This window comes from Pipistrellus kuhlii, unplaced genomic scaffold, assembly GCF_014108245.1.
Source record: "Pipistrellus kuhlii isolate mPipKuh1 unplaced genomic scaffold, mPipKuh1.p scaffold_m20_p_5, whole genome shotgun sequence".
Classification (NCBI taxonomy): Eukaryota; Metazoa; Chordata; class Mammalia; order Chiroptera; family Vespertilionidae; genus Pipistrellus; species Pipistrellus kuhlii.
Genome location: NW_023425551.1, coordinates 73,654,927 through 73,676,360, shown reverse-complemented (window position 1 = coordinate 73,676,360; position 21,434 = coordinate 73,654,927). Strand labels below are relative to the sequence as shown.

Genomic DNA, 21,434 nt, shown 5'->3' with positions numbered 1-21,434 from the left:
CTAGAAGGTAAAACCCATGGGGATTTGGAAGAGGAAGGAGAGGTGCCAAAGCAAGCCTGCAGGGGGCTCTCTGGCTCAGTTTACCTCTCTGTGCCAGGGCTCAGCCAGGCCTGCGGGTACAAGACTGGAGGGCTCAGTGCCATTCTGAAAATGACTCTCCTTTTCCCTCCTTCTCTTCTCTCCTGTTTCTGCCCCCCACTCCCCCGCAGGGTCCAGCTGCAGAAGCCCCCTGGGTCGGCCACACCCGCTGACTTCGGTCCCAGACAGCCCCTGGGCCGGGGCCAGGGCCCGGGGCGAGGCCCCGCCAGCACCAGGCCGCCCGCCCCGCGCAGCCCGGGCCTCCCCGCCGCCGCGCGCCCCGCCAGCGCGTCCCCCGGCAGCCGGTCCCTGTCCCGCAGGGAGAGCCCCTCGCCCTCGCACCAGGCCCGGCCCGGGGCCCCCCCGCCCCGAGGCGCCTCCCAGGCCCGGGCCGAGCCCGACGGCACCCCCTCCCCGGGGGGAGCCAGGAAAGGACCCAGAGGGAAGCCCCAGACTCAGCGCGCAGCGACCAAAGGCCGGGCCGGGGCCGCGGAGGGCTGCGCCGGGGCCAGATCATGACGCCGGGCTCCACGTGGGCCTCCCTCCGCCCCGCCCGCAGCGACCACGCCGGATCAGCTCCCAGCACAGCCTTAGGCGCGGATAGCGCCCCCGCGGCCCCAGCTTCCTGCCTGCGCCCGTGCTTGCCCAGCCAGGCTCCGCCGGTGGGGGGCGCCTCACCGCAGGGGCAGAGCTCGCCTCCCCTTCCTTCCCCAGCACCTGCTGCCCCTCCGCTGGAAGGCCCAGCCGCTCTGCGCGGAGGCCCCACTCATGGGACCGCCCGCCCTCCCGCCAGGCCTCCGCTGCGCTCCACGCCCCACCCCAGCACTCTGCTTACACCTCCTGCAGAGCCTCTCCCTCCTCCAGCCTCTCCAGCCAAAGCCCCCCTCTGGGAAAGGCAGCCTCAGTTTACCCAAGCGGAGGCTCCAGCCTCCCCAGGGGTCAACCCCACAGCCTCCTGGGAAGGACCTCTTCGCAGCGGCTAGACTGGGGCTGGGGAGGGGGACCGAAGGCCATCGGTTTACTCAGGTGTGAGGCCAAGCAAGACCCGCCCCAAAGCTCATTCTGGACACCCTGTGGGCGGGGCGGCCGTGAAGTGCAAGTCCCCGCACCGCGTATTTGGGGGTCTCCGTCGGAACTATGGGGTGCCCGGGCACGTGTTTCCCAGAGGGGAGCTGGAGGAAGGGCTTTAAAGAGTGTCACTTGTCCTTGGCCCCCCTCCAGTGCTCAGGGCCCTCAGCACCCGGAATTCCTTACGGCGTCTAGCTCCGCTCCGCCTCCTGCGGTTCCAGCCAGCTCCCTTCTCTCCTGGTTCAGTGGAGGTGGAGAGTGGCTGGTCACCATCTCTCACTGGCCCTTTGGAGATTCAGGGACACAGCTCTGGCCAGGCCACCCTCCCTGTTCACCTGGCTGTGACCATCATGTCCCCCTGTGGGCAGAGAGAGCAGAAACAGACAGACAGACAGACAGACACAGCCGGCCCCTGGACTCAAGGCAGAAAGGCCCTTCTAGCTTCCAGATTCTGTGCTTGTGCGATGGGCCCAGCCCACGTCCTCTCTTCCCCCAGCTCACCCTTAGCTCATCCCTCTTGTCATAGCCCCACACCATGTCCCCGGAGGGTGTGAGGGCTGCTCTGCTCCACCAATGGCCTGGGGCCTCCTCCCAGGTCTGGCTCCTGCACAGCTCTCATCGGGCCCATCACAAGCTCAGCTGCCCACGCCTGGGCCAGCCAGTACACTGGCTGCAGAAGGGACAGCCAACCCTGCTCTCTCGGACAGGTCCCGGCAGGCCGCCTCCATGCTCAGCACCCACAGCCTCAGTCCTCTGCCCTGCCCCTCTGTTCTTCCCTGGGTCGTGGGGAACAAGAAAAGACAACCAGGGAGAGAGGAAGGAAGGAAGGCCCCAACGATGCCCCAGGGACTAGCCACCATCGCCAGAAAGGATGCCCATGGGGAAGCTGACCCAGGGGGCGGCCTGGTGGTGCCCGCTGAAGCCCTCCAGGGAGAGTCAGCAGGCTTGGGCAGCTGCCTCCTTGCCGAGGTGGTGGCTCCTCTGCAGACCAGCCTAGGGGAGGACTCCAGGGTGGACAGCCCCCGAGGTCCACCCCACGCTGACGCAGAAGCTCCCAGAACACTCAGGAAACCTCTCTGGACGGAGGCCTCGTTGTCAACCCGAGACCCTCCCGAGACCTCTACTGCCCTCTGGGTCCAGCAGGGGTGGGGGGGCCATGCCCTCCCACCCAGAGCTGCTCTGAATGACAATCAGCTCCCGCCAGGCGGGGACCAGGGCATGACTCTGGCACCCAGCTCCTGGACCTGCTCCTTGCTACCAACCGAACTGTGAATGTAGGGCCCCCAGCCTCACCCTGGCTTGGTGTTGGGAGGAAAAGGGGGTGGCCCACCCTGCCATCCGTCACCCAGCACCGAGGTGGGCAGGGCTGCAACACCCTGTCTGCCCTTGGGAGACCAGCCCTCCCGGGGCCCTAACTGACCTCAGGCCTCGCGTCACTGAATGTCACCAGAGTTGGGGGAGGAGGGGCAGGGGCGAGTGTGGGAAGCGGCTAGAGGATTCTGCTTCTCTCCCCGGGAAGGATCCAAGGCAGAGAAAACCATGTCTCCCAGGGCCCCATCCCCAGCTGCAGCCTCCTCCCTGGAGCACCTGCCCCCTCCACGGAGCTCTGCGGGTCCTGAGCCTCTTCTGTCAGAGCGTCACCACCCCACCCCACCCTCACCCCCCCCACCCACACCTCCCCACCCACACCCCCACCTACACCTCCCCACCCACACCCCCACCACCCCCATCCTCACCACCACCACCCCACCACCACCCCCACCCCAACCAACACCACCCCCACCCCCACCTCCCCCAGCCCCCCACCCCCCCTACCCCACCACCACCCCACCACCCCACCACCACTCCCACCACCCCAACCCCACCCCCACCACCCCCACCACCCCCACCCCCATCCCCACCCCCGCACCCCTACCCCCCCCACCGCACCCCACCACCACCACACTCCAGCACTTCCTCCTCATGGCGGGGCTGCCCACCCCAGACATGCCTTCCCTCCCCAGCCTCACTGTGCACCAGGAGGGTGCAGGAGAAGGCTGTACCCCAGGCTCATGGGCGCCCCCCCCCCTCCCAGTTCCTTCCAGGGGCCTGGCTTGCTCAGTCTTCTCTGGGGACCAGCCCTGGTGGCGGGTAGGGGTTGGGGACAGGGAGTTGCCCTCCCCTTCTCCAGGGAAGCCACAGAAGAATGTTTACATGCCAAACAGAATGTAACGCCCGCCCCCAGTCACTGCATGGCCTCTGCCCGCCCTGCACCTGCCCGCCCCACCCCGGCATCCTGGAAGCCGCTGTCACGATTTGATCGGGCCTCAGAAGGGAAGCAGCCATCACACCATTAAAAAGCCTGTGGACCTTTCCTTCTGCCTGGACTCTTCTTCCTTCTGGGAGAGGGCAGAGACCGCCCCGGCGGGGGTGGCAGGAGAGAAGAGCAGGAGTTGGTGGGCACGTGTGGACGGGGACGGCCTGTGACGGGGGCAGATGGTCTCTCCCAGCAGAAATGGAAGCTCGGAGGAGGCAGGTAACCAGCTCAGGGTCACGCTGGTGGGAGGGACTTCCTCCTGTCTCTGATGGCAACGCTGCGCCCCCTTGGCTCCCCTGGCTGTCTGACCAAGGGCCAGAGACTCTCAGTCTAGCTTTGTGCAGGAAGGAAGAGAGGAAAAATGGTCAGCGCCCAGAAGTTAACAGGTGAAAATGAGTGTGTTTGGAAAACCATAACGTGCAACAGCTCACAGGCAAGGAAGAACAATGGTCACTATTCTAGCAAAACCTATGAAAATCACAAATGAACGTGGCCTGTGGCTCAGCCCTTCAGGAAAGGTATCCTAAACTCACAAGGTTGTCTAAAAGTAGTCATTGCAGCATTCTCTGTACAGATCCACAAAGCCTACCTCAGTTCTGAAGCCCCAAAAGTTCTGAAAACAGAGTTTTTCCATTAGATTGGCACAAGTCTTTGACAAGACTATTTGTAGTCTTTTAAAATATATGTAATTTTTTTCTTTTTAAAGATTGTTGATTTCAGAGAGGAGAGGAAAAGAGAGGGAGAGAGAGAAACATCAATGATGAGAGAGAATCATTGATCGGCTGCCTCCTGCACGCTCCCCACCAGGGATCAAGTCCAAAACCCAGGCATGTTCCTGACCGGAAATTGAACTGAGACCCCTGGTTCAAGATGAACACTCAAACATCGAGCCAAATGTTTGGCTGGGCTATAGTCATTATCAGTTCCACTTATCATACATGTTTGCAGTGGAAATAATAATGTGATTATGGGGTGCTGTCTTAGATTCTATTGGGGGTTTTCATAATGCATGGAATATGCACTGAATTGCCTTTTTAAATATTACATACACATGTGTTTAATTGTAAAGAAATTGATCCCGATGGTTTGGGTAAGAGACAGTGGACCTGTAGCAGAAGTTCAGATGAAATCTAAATGCCTGTTTGTTGGGACTGATTATTTCGAGCCTCCCATATGATGGGGACCCCACTGTCTGGTACTGTGAAGATCTATAGCAGGTGGCTCTTTGTAGACACTTTCGACTGGTCTCTAAAAGAGTAAAAAAAAAAATTGTGTGTATAATGTGCACCTATTTATTTTTTATTTTATTTTTTATTAAAAAAATATTTTTTGTTTCCGAGAGGAAGGGAGAGGGAGAGAGAGATAGAAACATCAATGATGAGAGAGAATCATTGATTGGCTGCCTGCTGCACACCCCACATTAGGATTGAGCCTGCAACTGAGCATGTGCCCTTGACCTGAATTGAACCTGGGACCCTTTAGTCCACAGGCCGATGCTCTATCCACTGAGCCAAACTGGCTAGGGCTAATGTGCCTGTTTAGATGAGTTGCTTCTGGGAGGCAGGCTAGGGGGGAAGGAAGCTTTACAATAGTGTATTTGCTATACCTTTTGCATTTTGGACCTTAGATTCACTAAGTGTGAATCTTTCATCTGGGTAACACCATAAACAATTTCTGTCCCAGGGCAGCCTCCTGGCCCTGCCTGGGGTCTGAGGTAAGACAGCCCAGGCTCCAAAGTCATGCTTTCCCTCTGCGAAGACCCCCAGACACAGCTCTAACATCCCGGAACCTGTGTAACCCTCTTCTGTGTCCCACAGTGGCCTCCTGGAAGCCCCTTTTCTCCAAACGGGCACCAGGGGGCTCTTGGGCCTGATTCACCAGCCTTCATTAAGGCACTCACATGCTTTCATCTTCCTTGTTCAAAAATGTCAAAAGTGCCCTAGCCAGTTTGGCTCAGTGGATGGAACGTTGGCCTGCAGACTGAAGGGTCCCAGGTTCAATTCTGGTCAAGGGCATGTACCTTGATCCTCGGGCGGGGGGGGGGGGGGGGGGGGGGCGTGCACGAGGCAGCTGATCAATGCTTCTCTCTCATTGATGTTTCTAACTCTACCTCTCTCCCTTCCTCTTTGTAAAATTATATATATATATATATATATATATATATATATATATATATATATATATATGTATTTATTTATTTATTTATTTTTTAGATATCAAAAGCAAGCCATGTTTGCAGTAAAAAGGCAAATGCTAAAAGTACATAAACTGCCCTCGCTGGTTTGTTTCAGTGGATAGAGTGTCAGCCTGTGGGCTGAAGGATAATGGGTTCGATTTCTGGTCAGGGCACATGCCCGTGTTGTGGGCTCAACCCCCAGTAGGGAACGTGCAGAAGGCAGCTGATCAATGATTCTTTCTCATCATTGATGTTTCTCTCTCTCTCTCTCTCTCTCTCTCTCTCTCTCTCTCTCTCTCTCTCTCCCTCCCTCCCTCCCTCCCTCCCTCCCTCTCTGAAATCAATAAAAAATATATATTTAAAAAGCATATACACTAAAACATGACAGCCCTTACCTAGGAATATGATCATGTAAAGGTAGTGTATTTAGAGTTGTGCAGCCATCACCACAATCAGTATTAGAACATTTCCATCACCCACTAGTAGTCACTCCCATTTCCCCCCAAACCCTAAGCAACCACTAATCTACTACTTTCTGTCTCTATATAGATTTTTTTATTTTTTATTTTGGGCATTTCATATAATTGGAATCCCACAATATTTGGTTCTTTGTAATTACCTCCTTTCACTTAGCATGTTTTGTTTTGTTTGTTTTTTAAAGTATATTTTATTGATTTTTTTACAGAGAGGAAGAGAGAAGGGGAGAGAGTTAGAAACATCAATGAGAAAGAATCATCGATCAGCTGCCTCTTGCACACCCCCTACTGGGGATGGGTCTGCAACCTAGGTACATGCTCTTGACCAGAATCAAACCTGGGACCCTTCAGTCCGCAGGCCGACGCTCTATCCACTGAGCCAAACCAGTTTCGGCCACTTAACATGTTTTCAAGGTTCATCCATGTTGTAGCATGTATCAGTACTTCATTCTTTTTTAAGGCTGAGTTATGTTCTTCTGTATTGATTTTTTATAGAGAGGAAGGGAGAGGGATAGAGAGTTAGAAACATCGATGAGAAACATCGATGAGAAACATCGATCAGCTGCCTCCTGCACACCCCCCACTGGGGATGTGCCTGCAACCAAGGTACATGCCTTTGACCGGAATCAAACCTGGGACCCTTCAGTCCAACGCTCTATCCCCTGAACCAAACTGGTTTCGGCAAGAATGGAAGAATTTTATGGATCATTCCTTCATTATTTTGCATTCCTTTAATCATCCATTCGTCCAATTAATTGCTGAGCCCCTCATGTGCCAGAGGCTGCCAGAGATGGGAAATTGAAACAGTGCACAGTGAGCTGTGAAGGAAGGTTTGTAGACTAACTTCCACTTTACATGTGCTATGTACACTGGTACACAAGGTTCAGGCAGACTCCCAGCCGAGACTGGAAACTTCAAAGAAGGCTTTCAATATGACTCTTATACTAAATTTGAAAGAGAAGAGTCAGCCAGGTGGAGAGCAGAGGACATTCTCACAGAGGGAGCAGCATGAGCAAGGAAGTTGTGAAGGTGTGAGAACTGCTTGTGGTTCAGTGTGGTGGTCACAGGTGTGAACTGAGGAGCAGAGAGCGGAGTGAAGGGGGCAGGACCAGGCCTGAGGCAGGGGTAGGCTGTGCCCAGGAGGATGGCTTTAGAACTAAGGTTGCAGAGAACCCCCTTATCTCCCCGCTGCCCTCCCTAGGAGCCCGAGACCTGTTGGGCACACTTACTTCCCAAGGCCCAGTTAGGGCCTACCTGATGCTCCACATGTTAGGACCTGCTGGTCCCCTGATGGACCTCTTAAAAAAATTTATATATATATATATTGATTTCAGAGAGAAAGGGAGTGGAACAGAGATAGAAACATCAATGATGAAAGAGCATCACCGATTGGCTGTAACCCAGAATCGAACCTGGGACCCCTCAGTCCACAGGCCACTCTATCCACTGAGTCAAACCAGCCAGGGTATGGCCGACCTCTTCCCTACTCCCCCCACTACCCCAGAAAGGTATTTCTCTTTTCTATCCTGTGGCCAAGCGAGCTCTGAGGACAGGAGCACAGAGAAATAAGTGGCTTGAGCAGGTTTGCTCAGTCAGGAGCTAGGTACAGGGGCTACCAGGTCAGAGACATTGGAGGGGCCTTTGTTAATAGGGAGGAAAGGTCCTGAGGACACCCTGGAGGAAAGAGACAAAGGTGGGAGTGTGGAGGGTGTCATGTCTCTGACCAGCAGACACTGGGGCCTGCTGATATTTCCCATTGGCCACTCTTGTCCTGGCATCAAGACCAGGCCAAGAGCTGAGACTAACTCAATGTTGAAGGAAGGTCAGAACGACTTCCAAGACCTCAGCAGATGTAGTAGCTTGATCATTGCCCATGCGATGAGGTGATGGGGTGGAGAGTCAGCATGGCCATGGGAATTTGGCCATAGGTTAGAAGGAAACCATAATCCAAGCCCATTTCCATCAGCCCAGGAGGCATCTTCTGCATTCCTCCTTATTCCATGCAGAGTGAAGCCAAAGTGGTGTGACATCACCCATTACCACCACCACCAATTTTATCACTATCTTCCTTACCCTCCTCTGACTCTCCTACCCACCATTCCAGCACCATCGTCACTCAAATGGCAGATACTCTTCTCCCAAACTAGGCTCTATCACCACCATCACCACCATCATTGCCATCACCATTACCACCACTTTCATGATTACAACCACAACCATCATCAGTACCATCTATATAATCCTCATCGTCACAACTGCCCTCATAACCACATCACTATCACCATTATCCCTAGCCCCACACCTTCATCCTTACTTCAATCACCCCGTCACCATCATTTCTACCATCAGTATTCCCACCTCCATCACTACTACACATCTCATCATCATACTTACCATTACAATGATTCCATCAGTACCTCCATCAACATAGGAAATGATTACATGGGTTATTGCAACGGTTAATGGTCAGTGAAACCCCAAGATAGGGAGGTTAGCTGAGGTCACTCAATGCAGAGAGCAGTAAAAGAGTAAGAAGTCGTAGTGTAAGAAGTCTCTATTCCAAGCAATCCCAAATAGGGAATTGTTTGCCTTAGGAACTCATTCTTCCCCAAATCTTCTAATAGTTCTAGTAATATTTTCAACTAAGGAGTTGTTCTTTTTCCAGTGCACAAGGCTCCTTCCCATCTAGTCTGGTATAAATGAAGGTCTCCTCCATCTTGGCCTCTGAGCTCAGGTTTGAATTTCCAGGAAGATGGGGATACTTAAAAATTTAATCAAAACAAGTGGTGTTTTTAAAAAATATATTTTATTGCTTTTTTTTTTTTTTTTTTTTAGAGAGAGAGAGAAAGGGAGAGGAACAGAAAGCAGAGAGTTAGAAACATCGATCAGCTACCTCCCACTGGGGATGTGCCCACAACCAAGGTACATGCTCTTGACTGGAATCGAACCCGGAACCCTTCAATCCACAGGCCGTGCTCTACCCACTGAGCCAAACCAGTTTTGGCCAAAACAAGTTCTCAGCTGGTGATTCAGAGCTGATCTGCCTTGTGGTTAGACTCTTGGCATTCCACACCTTGCCTGTCTAGATCCATCATCTGCCTCCACACATCATGGTCACCATCGTTCCTTGATGCCAGCGGAGAGGCGAGCTACCACATGGGCTGGAGACAGGGAGTAAGATGAAGCCAGGGGTACAGTTAATGCCAGAACTCCTCGCTGTAGAAAGGGCTACAGATTTAGATTTGGGTTTCCTAGGCGCCAGTGCAGAGGGAGAGGGGACCATTATATGACTATCAGCTATTTTTTATGTGAAGGCAGGAGAGAAACGCCCATTGTGAAAACAAAGGCACCCCAGCCAGTGCCCAGGGCTGGCCTCGCTGGCTGCGGAGCCTCTGAGTGAACATGGAGATGAAACGGCAGCAAAACTTACCTCCCAGGAGCTGCAAAGTGCTGTGCTGTTTTATATTTCAATATAAATAATCTGATTATATAACATTGAACGAGGGAGGAACCAACAGCGTGGGGATCACATGTGAATGACAGCAAATGGGACAGGAGTGGTTTTACCCTGGGGCTGGGCTCCGAATGCGGTGGGCATCCACCAGGGGAATGAGAGGGAGGCCAGAGGTGCCTCTGCACCAACGTGTGAGGAGCCAACATGCTGAGTTTGGGGAACTGAGGGAAGGGGCCTTGTTGGGGGGGCCAGAGGCAGGCGGGGAGAAGCCGGTCTTGGGGCTATATGGGTCAAGCCAGGGAGCTGGACTTTCACCCTCTGGCCCTGAGAGCGGGGGAAAGTTCTAAGCAGAGACACTGCTCTGTCACATCTGTTCTGAAATGTATCTTGTGGCAGGTACGCGGAGAGCGGGTTGAAAGGGGTGAGACAGGTAGGAAGGTTTCTGTGACTCATTTTAACCCTCCTGCCAGGCTGCACCCTCACTGAGGGCAGGGACTGTGTCTGAGACACCTTCGTACCGCACTCTAGTGGGGTAACACTAGAGACTCAACAAATACCTCTTACTTTTATCCCCTCCTGTCACCACCTCTAAATCACTGCCCTCACTCCCATGCCCGTGACACCACCAGGAACACACCGTGTCACTGAGCAGCCCTTTCCTCAGAGCTCTGTGAGGGGGCTCAGCCCGGTGCAGACAGGAACATCCCCAGCTCAGCAGCTGAGGTCCAAGGCCTGGGCCAGAGTCAGGGGTCCCAGTCTCCTCTTTGGTTCTGCTGCGGAGTCACCATGTGATCCCAGCAGGCCACACACCCACTTTCCTTATCTGTTCAAAGTGGGGGCTATATGAAATGTATCATTTTCAATTTTTATTTTTATTTTTTAAGAAAACTTAGGCCCTTAGGAACCTATTTGATGCCCGGCTGGCGTGGCTCAGTGGTTGAGCATCGACCTAGGAACCAGGAGGTCACGGTTTGATTCCTGGTCAGGGCACATGCTCGTGTCGCATGCTTGATCCCAAGTGTGGAGTGTGCAGTAGGCAGCTGATCAATGATTCTCTCTCATCATTGATGTTTCTCTCCCCCTCTCTTCCTCTCTGAAATCAATACAAATATGTTTTAAAAAAGAGGAAATCTGGAGCCCTTGGAACATAATTTGATAACATTCCAACTCGGTTGACCTGGTGTTTGAAGAATCAGATCAGAAACACTTGACATTGCTGGTTTCTGCTGTGCTTCAGTGGCAGGGCTAAGAGAATGGAGTGGGTAAGACAGACACATCCCAAGCCTTAGGCATTGCACTATCCTATGACAATCCCTCTCTTTCCTTACCCACGTCCTCGAGGTAATCTAGGAAGCTCTTGGAAATAGGGCTGCGGGCAGGCAGGAGGGAATGTGTGCATAGGAAGAGCACCTGAGTGAAGAAGGGGGAGGGTGATGGGTCTGGGATCCCCAGATTGGCCAGGCTGCTCAGGGTGGTTCCAGGTGTGTCTCATGCCAGAGCATAAGCTCCAGGTGGGGACATAAATCTGACAGGGTACAGAGAGCACTCATAGCTCAGCAGTAAAAACCCTTCACCTGGTTTTGAATCCTGGGCTGCTGGCCAGGCTGTGGTTGCAAATAGGCAAGGCTCACCTGGGTTTCGTAGGACAAAGGGCATCCAAGGAGAGCTGGCACCATGCCCAGGAGGCTCCTCCTCTTAGGGACCCTTGAAGCTCTGCTGATCAGGGGGCTATGGGCTCAGCTCCTACACACCCAGCTACCCATCATGGCAGCCCAAGGTTACCCCACTTGGTCCCTGAGTGCCACTATGTAAGTCCCAGAGCCATGGAGTCAGTGACCCCTGAATGGATGGCAGCCCTCTTCCTCAGAGACACTGGGCTGCACAGGCAGGGATCCGAAGGTGGCCAGGGAAGGGCCAGTCCCGGGCCAGCCCCCAAGGGCTGGACTGTGGCTGCAGGCTCTCCGCCCATTAGTCTATTTGCTCCCGCCCCCAGAGTCCAAGGGTCCATACGGTGGGTGGGCTGAGCTGTGCTGACTGCTACACAGGAGCCCACACGGGGGACAGTTATCTGTGGGCGGCATGGGTTTCGAGGAGCTGCTAGGCCAGGTGGGTGGCTTTGGGCCCTTCCAACTGCGGAATGTGGCCCTGCTGGCCCTGTGGCCCCGGATTCTGCTTCCTATGAACTTCCTCCTGCCCATCTTCCTGGCTGCCGTGCCTGCCCACCACTGTGTCCTGCCCGGGGCCCCTGCCCACGTCAGCCAGGACATGTGGCTGGAGGCCCACCTTCCCCGGGAGCCGGATGGCACACTCAGCTCCTGCTTCCGCTTCACCTCCGCCCAGGCCCTCCCCAACACGACGTTGGGGGGAGAAGGGCAGAGTCCTGGGGAGCTGCCGGGGGCGCCCTCCACAGAGCCGTGCCCTCTGGGCTGGGAGTACGACCACTCGGAGTTCTCCTCCACCATTGCCACGGAGGTACCTGGGCCAGGAGGCTGGGGGACACGTGAGTGGGATGGGTCTCATTATTTTATTTCTCAGAGTCTCAGGTTTCCCCTCATCAATATATTAATTTAAAGCACAGAGCTTGTAATAAAGAGTCCATACATGGGAGCTGCTACTTTAAAAAAAAATTATTGATGAAGATATTACACGCGAGGAGCTGCTTTATTAATTGGGAGGTAACTGCAGCAGGAGAGGCTAAGGCAGCTCCTAGGGAGCTGGGCTGAGCGTGGAGAAGGGTGTTTCTGCAGCAAAAGGTGGAGAAACAACAGGGGTCTCCTCCTCTTTCTGCCTCATCTGGGCCCCTGGTCTAGGATTTACAGAATCTGTCTGTAACTGGGGTGCATGCCGGTGGGGAAAGAATCTCTTGGGGTGGGGTGAGGGGGAGCACAGGCCTCCTGGGGTCATGGTCAAGCCCTTGTGGGAAGAAGCTGCAGCTGCAGGACTGGGGAGGGACAAAGTCTCCCAGCCCCGAGCTGAAGGGAACAGTCAGAGGCACGAGGATGGCATAGGTGACCTCAGAAGGACCCAGGGTCTGGCGCGGAGGGGTTGGTGCCAGTTGGAGAGGGGCCTGTGCCCATGGGAGGCCCCTCGTTGCCTGTCTCTGCAGTGGGACCTGGTGTGTGAGCAGAAAGGCCTGAACAAAGCCACTTCTACATTCTTCTTCATCGGTGTGCTGGTGGGGGCTGTGGCCTTCGGATACCTGTCTGACAGGTGGGGCAATGAGGGAGGGGGGGGGAGAACCTTCTCCCACTGGCTGGGTTCTGGGCCTAGTCTACCTCAGTTGGGATCTCCCCTCTGCAGGGAACTAACTCCGCATGACCCTGTGCAGGTTTGGGCGGCGCCGCCTGCTGCTGGTGGCCTACGTGAGTGCCCTGGGGATGGGCCTGGCCTGTGCAGCCTCGGTCAACTACATCATGTTCGTCATCACCCGCACCCTCACCGGCACAGCGCTGGCTGGCTTCACCATCATCGTGATGCCACTGGGTGAGGAGGCAAAGGGATGGGCAGGGCCTTCCAGGCTGGAGGGAGGCAACTGTCAAGGGTGAGACTGCGCCGTGTGTCCCAGGCTGACTGTCTTCCTGTCTGGCCGTGGACAGAGTTGGAGTGGCTGGACGTGGGACACCGCACCGTGGCAGGTGTCCTGAGCAGCACCTTCTGGACGGGCGGAGTGATGCTGCTGGCACTGGTTGGGTACCTGATACGGGACTGGCGATGGCTTCTGCTGGCTGTCACCTTGCCTTGTGTCCCAGGCATCGTCAGCCTCTGGTGAGCAGCTGGGGAGTGAGAAGAAGCCAGAGACAGAATAATCAGAGGCTGAGATTCGAAGACAGAGAGACTGAGACAAAGAGAATGAAAAACAATCCGTGACCCAGAGACATGAGATGCAGAGAAACACACACACACAGACACACACACACACACACACACACACACACTAGGGACATGAGAGACAGAGCCAAGCACAAACTGAGGCTGGTGCCCTGGAGGACAGAGCCAGCATGGAGGTAGGAAGTCCAGGTAGAGGGAAGGCCAGGCAGGGTGGGCATTTCATGGCCTCCCCCAAATGAGCTGGCTTTGAATGACACCTCTGGGTCTGTCTCTCAATCATCCTATGCCCTCCTGTCACCTGTGGGAGAAGTGGGGGGCTGGTCCTGGGGGCTGAGATCTTGGGGGTGACACCAATTCAGGTGAATAGGGAAGTGACTCCCAGGCTATGGGGAATCTAGGCCTGGGCAAAGAAGAGTGGGGAAAGTGGCTAATAAATTGGGCCTTAACAAAGAATAAAGTTCATCAGGTGAGGAGGGTTGGGAAGATGCTGCAGGCTGAGGAACAGCTTGCGGTGTGCCGGGAGGGAGACATGGCTTAGGGTGCTGACTGAAGCGCCTCCTGCTGTCCCCCAGGTGGGTGCCTGAGTCCGCACGCTGGCTTCTGACTCAGGGCCGTGTGGAAGAGGCCCGCAGGTACCTGCTCTGCTGCGCCAGGCTCAATGGGCGGCCTGTGGGTGAGGACAGCCTGAGCCTGGAGGTGAGGGTGAACGTGCGTGCGAGTGCATCCAAGTCCATGTGTGTGGCGTGTGTCAAGCACTCCCTTCCTGGGGCCCACTCTGTGTGCAGGAAAAGCTCCCTGGGCCAATGTAGAGTTTTCCCAGGATGTCCTCTGGTGGGCCACTCCCTCGCCGGTTTTCCCTACTCAGCTCCCATGTGCATCCGTCTCCCCGCTACAACGCAGAAGGGAGCAAGAGACCAGAGAGAGCCATGTGCCTTGCTGAGGCCACACAGGCAACTCCATGCCACCGACTCCCCTCCCCCACCAGGCCCTGAGGAAAGTAGCAGCTGCAGAGCGGGTGGTCCGAAGACCTTCCTACTTGGACCTGTTTCGGACACCGCGGCTCCGACACATCTCACTGTGCTGCATGATGGTGTGGTGAGGAGGGGGCTGGCCTGGAGAGGCGGGGATGGGGCGCGGAGGGAGGGGCTGACTTCAGGATGATGCTGAGTGTAACAGGTAACTGGACAAGTAAACTCTGTGGAGAGCAGGGTGGGGGTGGTGGATGGGGGCTGGGGGGCTGGGGGGCTGGGGCTCTGGAAGGTCAGAAGATGGAGCAGGCATCAGTCACGTGGGTTCAAATCCAAGCTCTGCCCTTTCCTTATTGTGAGACCTTGGACAGGTGAAACGGGGATGTTGTTAGTTCCTACCTCTCAGGGCTGCTGTGAAGATTAGGCAAAGAAGCTTTGGCCACAAGGGGGAGGTGGTCTCTCCTAAAGGCCAAGTTCCCTGAGCGGCCAGGGAAGGAGGGCCCTGAGTGGCAGGCACTGTGACCCCTCAGGTTTGGCGTGAACTTTTCCTATTACGGCCTGAGCCTGGACCTGACGGGGCTGGGGCTGAACATGTATCAGACGCAGCTGCTGTTCGGGGCCGTGGAGCTGCCCGCCAAGCTGCTGGTCTACCTGTCGGTGCGCCACGCCGGCCGCCGCCTCACGCAGGCAGGGACGCTGCTGGGCACGGCCCTCACCTTGGGCTGCAGGCTGCTGGTGTCCGCCGGTGAGCCTGCCCTGGCCCCGCCTACCCGCCCTGGCCCCGCCTCCTGGCCAAGAACCCCGCCCTTTCCCGGAGGCCTGGGCTCCAGGCCAACGACGCATGCCCTCTCTGAGGGCTCCGCCTTCCATCCGGAACCCCTCTTCCTCCAGAGAAGGTGTACTGGAGCACCGCCCTGGCGGTGGTGGGGAAAGGTTTTTCTGAAGCTGCCTTCACTACTGCCTACTTGTTCACCTCGGAGCTGTACCCTACTGTGCTCAGGTGAGGGGAGCCTGAGTCCCAGGCAACCCTGGGGAGAGGGTCTGTTAGTCTCATCTCTTACCAGCACCTTCCCATACACACAGCACATGGCACCCAGTCCTTGTTCAGTACACGGAATACGGGGTTAATCAGAGCCTCTGCTGGCCTCAGCCTGGGGGGGGGGGGGCATTTTACCTCCTTCACTAAGTGACCCTGAGAGAGGTCAGACAGCTTCTCTGGGCCTCCTTCTGCGCACCCCACCCCATCTCCCCACAGCCGGGGCAGAGCTGCCCTTGGGAGTTGGGTCTAGACCCCTTTCAACTAGCTGTTGGCAGGTGAGGAGGAGGCATGCAGGCAGCTCAGTATGATTAGAAAGCCTTGCACCTACTGACAACTTGGCATCATCTATGAGCTGCTGACCCTCTTCATTCCACACTATCCCCCCCCCCCCCGCCCCTTTCCTGTGATGTTTCTTTTCCTTCAATGATACCCGACTGGTACTCTTGTCAGAATGGGGGCCCCATCCTCTGGTGGGTGTTGACTTGGGGAGGAAGGTTGGCCAGGGGTGGGTGAGAAGACCACCTGAAAGAAGTCTCATCTTTCTTAGCTGTCTGGGGAGAAAAAGGGGCACCAACAGGGTACTCCCTGCCAGCCAGGGGTAAGCCCCATGAGGCATGTCTCCAAGTAGCTGTGAGCAACAACCCCCTCCCCCATCCTTTCTCTGAACAGACAGACAGGGATGGGGCTGACTGCTCTGGTGGGCCGGCTTGGGGGCTCTTTGGCTCCACTGGCGGCCTTGCTGGATGGAGTATGGCCGTCACTGCCCAAGCTCACTTATGGGGGGATTGCCCTGCTGGCTGCCTGCACTGCCCTCCTGCTGCCAGAGACAAAGAAGGCCCAGCTGCCAGAGACCATCCAGGATGTGGAGGGGAAGAGGTGTGTGCATTTGCATGTGGGTATGGGTGCTCAGGTACCTTCATCTTAGATAGGATTCAGAGGAAGACATGTCTGTATCTGGTGCATGTGTGCAAGTATGCATTGGTGCATGACGTGAAGTATGTACATTGTGTGTATAAAAGCATGCTCAAGTTCATATCGATGTGGGTACATAAATACCCAAGACTGTCGAGGAAGAGGTGGATGTGTGCACACTCCGGTATACCTGCACATCAGGGATGTGTATAAGCATGTGTAGGAGTCCCTTGTGGGTGTACACACACTTATATACCAATAGTGGGGGGAGCCATAGGTCAGCACTAATGGGGAAGGCTGCGGTGGTAGACTCAGGGGCTGAACCCCATCATTATTCATGACTCCTTCCTCCCTAGTGCCCCGCCCAGCCCTCAGGAGGAACAGGTGCCCATGAAGCAGGTCCATGACTGAGTGGCCTCAGGAGCAGGCACTCCACAGAAGTTCTGGACCAGGGATGGGAGCATTGAGCCCCTGCTCAAGGCTGGATTTGCCACCAGTGCCACTCTCTGTGCTCATCCAACTTCTAGCAACACAAGTTCCAGAATGCAGTGGGCTGCTGGAAATTCTGGCGCCTCTCTCGGCTAAGGGGATTCTATAAATAAAGGTTCCCCTGGGTTGGGGCAGCGGTATGGAGCTGTGGGATGAGCCCTGAATGGGAAGCCACTGAGTCTGGTGCTGACTTCTGACCTAAACTTTGCCACTGATTTGCTGTGTGACCTTGGGCATGTGACTTTCCCTTTTGGAGCCTCAGTTTGCTCATCTCTCAAATGGATAATGAAACCTCTTAACAGACCTCACCACAGGATCTATCTGTTGTCACCCTCAATGACGTGCGGAATAAGGGGCTTCTAGACGTGGTGCTAAAGAAGGGACCGGCCTCTGATGACATCTGTGGGCATGCTGTCCACAGTGCAATGCTGGAGGGCCAAGAGGACAGAGCTCTTTGTTCCATAGCTGGTCTCACTACCTCCCTGGCACTTTGCAGGGTAATGCATCCTCCACCCCCCCACCCCCCCACCCCCCCACCCCCCCCCGCCAACCCACTGTCCAGGCCTCATGCCCAAAGAAGAAATGAAGACATGGGAGCCAGCATTTTATTGGAGAAGCCTGAATAAACACAAGTTTTATTAGTACCTTGAAGTTACAGAATTTGCTGGGGAAAGGAACTGGAAAGGCCAAGAGGCCAACATTCAAAATGGGGTGGGCCGGTTCCCCTGAGAAGATAGGAATGGGAAAGGGAGGAGTTGGCAGAGAAAGTCTAGACTTTCTGATCTGCTATGGAGCTGAGGCCCACGCTGCCAGAATCCCACCTTCCCCTACCTCCGTGGGATTGAAGAATTCTGTAGCTCCCTCTGGATCATGAAGGGGATGATGGGAGGCCTGAGTTAGGGAGACTTCTGTAAGCATCTCATTTGGATTTTATCTCCACAGGGTCATAGATGTAGCAGCCCACATCACCAATGTTCACACCTGCGGGAGAGAGCCTCATCACCTAGGGCCTTGGGGCCAGGGAGTACTGGGCTTTGGGCTGGAGGGAACTAGGAAGGACCTGGGATATATCTGATTACAGGGGAAGTTGTTCACACATCCCCACAGACCCACATGCCATACTTTAAGCCCAGTGTCTAGGGTGGGGCTGCCCACCTTTGGGGCCAAACAGGTAGCCGTAGCAGGGGATGTGACAGTAGGGGACGCCGTCATGCTGGGACACAGAGAGAAAGAGAGCACTCTCAGCTTGGCTCTTTACTATCCCCAACCTCTCTCCTCCCAGCATCACCACCCACCCCTCCCTGCTCACCTCAGCATGACTCCCAGCAGTCAGGGTCTTCCGGCAGCGCTGGCACCTCAGACAGGGTCGGTGCCAATTTCTGCCCAAAGACGTCACCTTCTCAGCTGGTGGCGGAGAGGATTAGTAACCCTATGGGCAGGGCTGGGAGCCTTGCACCACCTCCCTGCCCTTTGATGCCCACCTTGTACTCCCCCTCCTTACACTTTCTCTTGTCACTTACCAAAATAGACAGGTTCCTCACAGCCAGGGCACAGCGAGGTCTCCCCAGTGAATGTCTTCGTGTGGGAAGGGCCTTTAAGGGGAAGAGGCCCTGGCTAGGGTTGAAGTGGAGGCCGGGCCTAAGTAGGGCCCCCTAGCACCAGTCTGCATTCGGCACGGTCCTCCTCCCTAAGCCATGCTCATTCCAGAGCCTGCCACCAGTATGCCTTCTTCAGACAAAGCCGAGTCGCCTCTGATCCCACCTCCTGTCTGCAGGAGGGACCACCTGCTTCCTTCTCATCCTCCCAAGGGTTCAGGTGCCCACCAGCCCAACCCTGTCAGCAACTCAATCCTCAGGAAACCTGAGCTGATACAAGAGCTGCCCAGGGCAAGGGTGTCAGGTGTTTGGGGAGCACGGTGTCACTGCCCACAGTAGGGGACAGGAGAAAGTAACAGAGGGGAGAAGTGGAAGAATGTGAGGGACTGGCCCTGTCTCAATGACTCCTCATAAGTCGTTCCTTCCGTGGCCTTGGCCTCGGCCTCGGAGAGGCCTGACTTCCAGACCAGCTTTGCCTCTGACTAGCTGTGACTACACAAGGTTACTTGCCCTCTCTGACCTCAGTTTCCTCACCTGTAAAAGCGGGTGATAGTGCCATTTGCCCACTTTACCTCTGAACTCAGCAGCTGATATGAGGAAACATAAAGAAACTGGTCTTGGATGATGGAAGATTTTGCCATAAACCAAGTTGTAGGAATGTGAGCCATTGGACTATGTGAGAGACTGCCACCTGTTTCTACCCCATTCCCTGCCTAGCAAGGGTCAGGAGGAGGGGAAATGGGGCTCAGCCTCACTTACTTTTCTTGCGCTGGGGGAGACCAGTCCTGGGTCTTGGGGGGCTGAAACTGCTGGGGTCGAGGGGAGTGGTGTTGGCACGGGTGGGAATGGGGGAGTTGTAGAGGTAGGAGCCCACACCACCAATGTTCACCCCTGCAGAGAGAAGAGGGCGTGAGGCTTGAGTCTCCAGGGCCCTGCCACAGGGAGGGTTTCTGCCACACTCTGTCCCCTTCCAAGCTGGTACTTACCACTGGGTCCGAAGAGAACACCATAGCATGGCTTGTGGCAGTACGGCCTCCCGTTGTGCTAGGCACAAGCAGAGGAAAAGGGGTTGCTCAGGGATAAGGGGGCTTCTCCTGTGTCTCACAGGTCTTCCTACCAAACACACTGCCAGGTGTCTGCCTCCTGGCCAGGGCTGGTGGGGCTGGGAGGGATAAGGATGGGCTGGCATGGCAGAATAGCCGCTGTGGTCAGGGGAAAGGGCAAGAGCAGGCCAGGAAGCAGTGCTGCTTCCTTCTCCTCCCCCTCAGACGGCATGGGGCTCACCAGTACTCAGGATCCCCGAACCCTGGCTGGTGTAGGGCCCACTCTGTAAGTGGTTTTGGGAGTTGGCACTGAGGCTGCCTTTGGTGAACCAACAGGGCCACCATGGGGCTGGTGCCTGGAGGACAGTGACAGACAGGGTTGTGTGCCCCAGTTAGGTCTCACCTCTGCATGCCCTCCTGGGGACAGGACACTGTAGCAGTGCTCACATTTCAGGCAGAAGCGGTGCCAGTTCTTGCCCAGGGAGCTCACCTTCTCTGCTGTAGGGAACAAGGTAGAACAGGGCTGCCAGTCGCCCTCTTATTCCCCTCAGCCCCATCCTGCTTCCAGGAGATGGTGGGGAGTATCTCCAGGGGACCAGCTCCATCCCGCCAGAATGCCAGTCCCACAGATAGAACAGAGTCTGGGATTGCACCCGCGCCTGCTCCTTGTGTCCTCAGGGAACCCAGCGGCTCACACTCGTCCAGTTTTCTCCCGCTCCTCGGCCCCGGCCTCACCGAAGAAAACAGGTTGCTGGCAACGTGGGCAGGTCCAACTCATGGCTCCGTTCAGGTAAGCTGGTTGCTGCACACAGTAGGCACCCAGCAGGGACTCCGGTCTGCCCTCACCACTGGCTCCACCCATGACTCAGCTTGGAGCCTCATTGGGCTGAACCCCCAGTTCTTAGAAGCCCATTAGTTGCCAGAAATTTAGCACTACTCCACCTGGGGGACGCTGGTGACTTCGCAATTACTTCAAAAGACTAAGCCTTTCTCACCCTCCGAGAAGTGAGAAGGTCTGAAGCCAGACTGTGAGAAAGGGGAGAAATGAAGACACTGGGTACTAGTTTCTGGCGTGGTATGGAGAGGAAAAATGCCTTGAGTGTAGACACCATGAAAGCACTATTATTTCAAACCCAAAGCGAGGGGTTAGGGGTCCTTTGAAATGGTTTAATTCCATCTTGGCACTCTCACAGGTGGTTATCTGCAGCCCATCTCTGCTACTTACTCTTTGGCTTCAGGTAAATTACTTAACCATCCTCTGCCTCTGTTCTGTACAATACTCAGAGGATTGTTGTGAAAATTATTTAAGTTAATAATGATGCAGAGTGCCCAAACAGCACCAAGCATATAAATGCTACAAAAACAATGGTTTGATTGTAAGATTATAATGCTTAGTAAATTTAAACATATAATTCAGTCACCAATTACATATTCCTAATTTAGTTTATTTTAAGATGTTTTAATATTTGTTAAAAGTAGCTCAACAGCCCAACACGGTGGCTCAGTGGTTGAGCATTAATCCACGAACCAGGAGATCATGGTTTGATTTCCAGTCAGAGCACATGCCCGGGTTGCGGGTTCAATCTCCAATGTGGAATATGCAGGAGGCAGCTGATCAATGATTCTTTCTCATCATTGATGTTTCTATCTTTCTCTCCCTCTCCCTTCCTCTCTGAGAAGTAGCTCAGCAATACTTCAAAGGACACTTCAAAAATGGAAACTCACACAATGGTGGAAAAACATTTGCAAACATGTATCTGATAAGGGTCTAGTAACCTGAATATATATAAAGAACTGTTATAACTCAATAATAAAAAGATAACCCAATTAAAAAATGAGCAAAGAATTTGAATAGACATTTTTTCCAAAGAAGATATACAAAAAGTACATGAAAGATGCTCAACATGATTAGTCACTAGGGAAATAAAAATCAGAACCACAATGAGATACAATTTTATAATAACATTTATTTATTAGAATGACTATAATAATAATAAAAAAAAAAATGAGCC

The 21,434-nt window shown here is 54.7% G+C and overlaps 3 protein-coding genes across 6 annotated transcripts in view; 2 read left to right on the top strand and 1 right to left on the bottom strand.

Moving 5' to 3' along the window:
- Positions 1-1,153, top strand: part of TTBK1 (tau tubulin kinase 1) — a 37,016-nt gene extending 35,863 nt beyond the window's left edge. For both annotated transcript variants that reach the window (XM_036415364.2, XM_036415365.2), the window contains exon 15: positions 210-1,153. In XM_036415364.2, coding sequence (XP_036271257.1) covers positions 210-597 — 388 coding nt within the window. In that variant the 3' untranslated portion in view covers positions 598-1,153. The remainder of the gene's footprint in view (positions 1-209) is intronic.
- A 10,374-nt stretch (positions 1,154-11,527) lies between these two features.
- Positions 11,528-17,092, top strand: SLC22A7 (solute carrier family 22 member 7). 3 transcript variants are annotated; one of them, XM_036415366.2, is made up of 10 exons: positions 11,528-12,020; positions 12,655-12,758; positions 12,877-13,031; positions 13,145-13,313; positions 13,949-14,072; positions 14,362-14,471; positions 14,875-15,089; positions 15,236-15,344; positions 16,053-16,259; positions 16,664-17,092. In XM_036415366.2, exons 1-10 carry the CDS (start codon positions 11,628-11,630, stop codon positions 16,704-16,706), a joined length of 1,629 nt encoding a protein of 542 aa, XP_036271259.1. In that variant the 5' UTR covers positions 11,528-11,627; the 3' UTR covers positions 16,707-17,092. The 3 variants fall into 3 exon arrangements, with proteins under 3 accessions (XP_036271259.1, XP_045429310.1, XP_045429311.1); XM_045573354.1 differs by having other exon boundaries at positions 11,700-12,048; XM_045573355.1 differs by lacking the exon at positions 12,655-12,758 and having other exon boundaries at positions 11,700-12,020.
- A 283-nt stretch (positions 17,093-17,375) lies between these two features.
- On the bottom strand, positions 17,376-20,736 carry CRIP3 (cysteine rich protein 3). Its single transcript, XM_036415368.2, has 8 exons — positions 20,158-20,736; positions 19,826-19,920; positions 19,366-19,423; positions 19,139-19,270; positions 18,305-18,376; positions 18,094-18,188; positions 17,940-17,997; positions 17,376-17,765 (listed from the first exon to the last, which is right to left on the bottom strand). Exons 1-8 carry the CDS (start codon positions 20,282-20,284, stop codon positions 17,704-17,706), a joined length of 699 nt encoding a protein of 232 aa, XP_036271261.1. The 5' UTR covers positions 20,285-20,736; the 3' UTR covers positions 17,376-17,703.
- Positions 20,737-21,434: the final 698 nt, after the last annotated feature.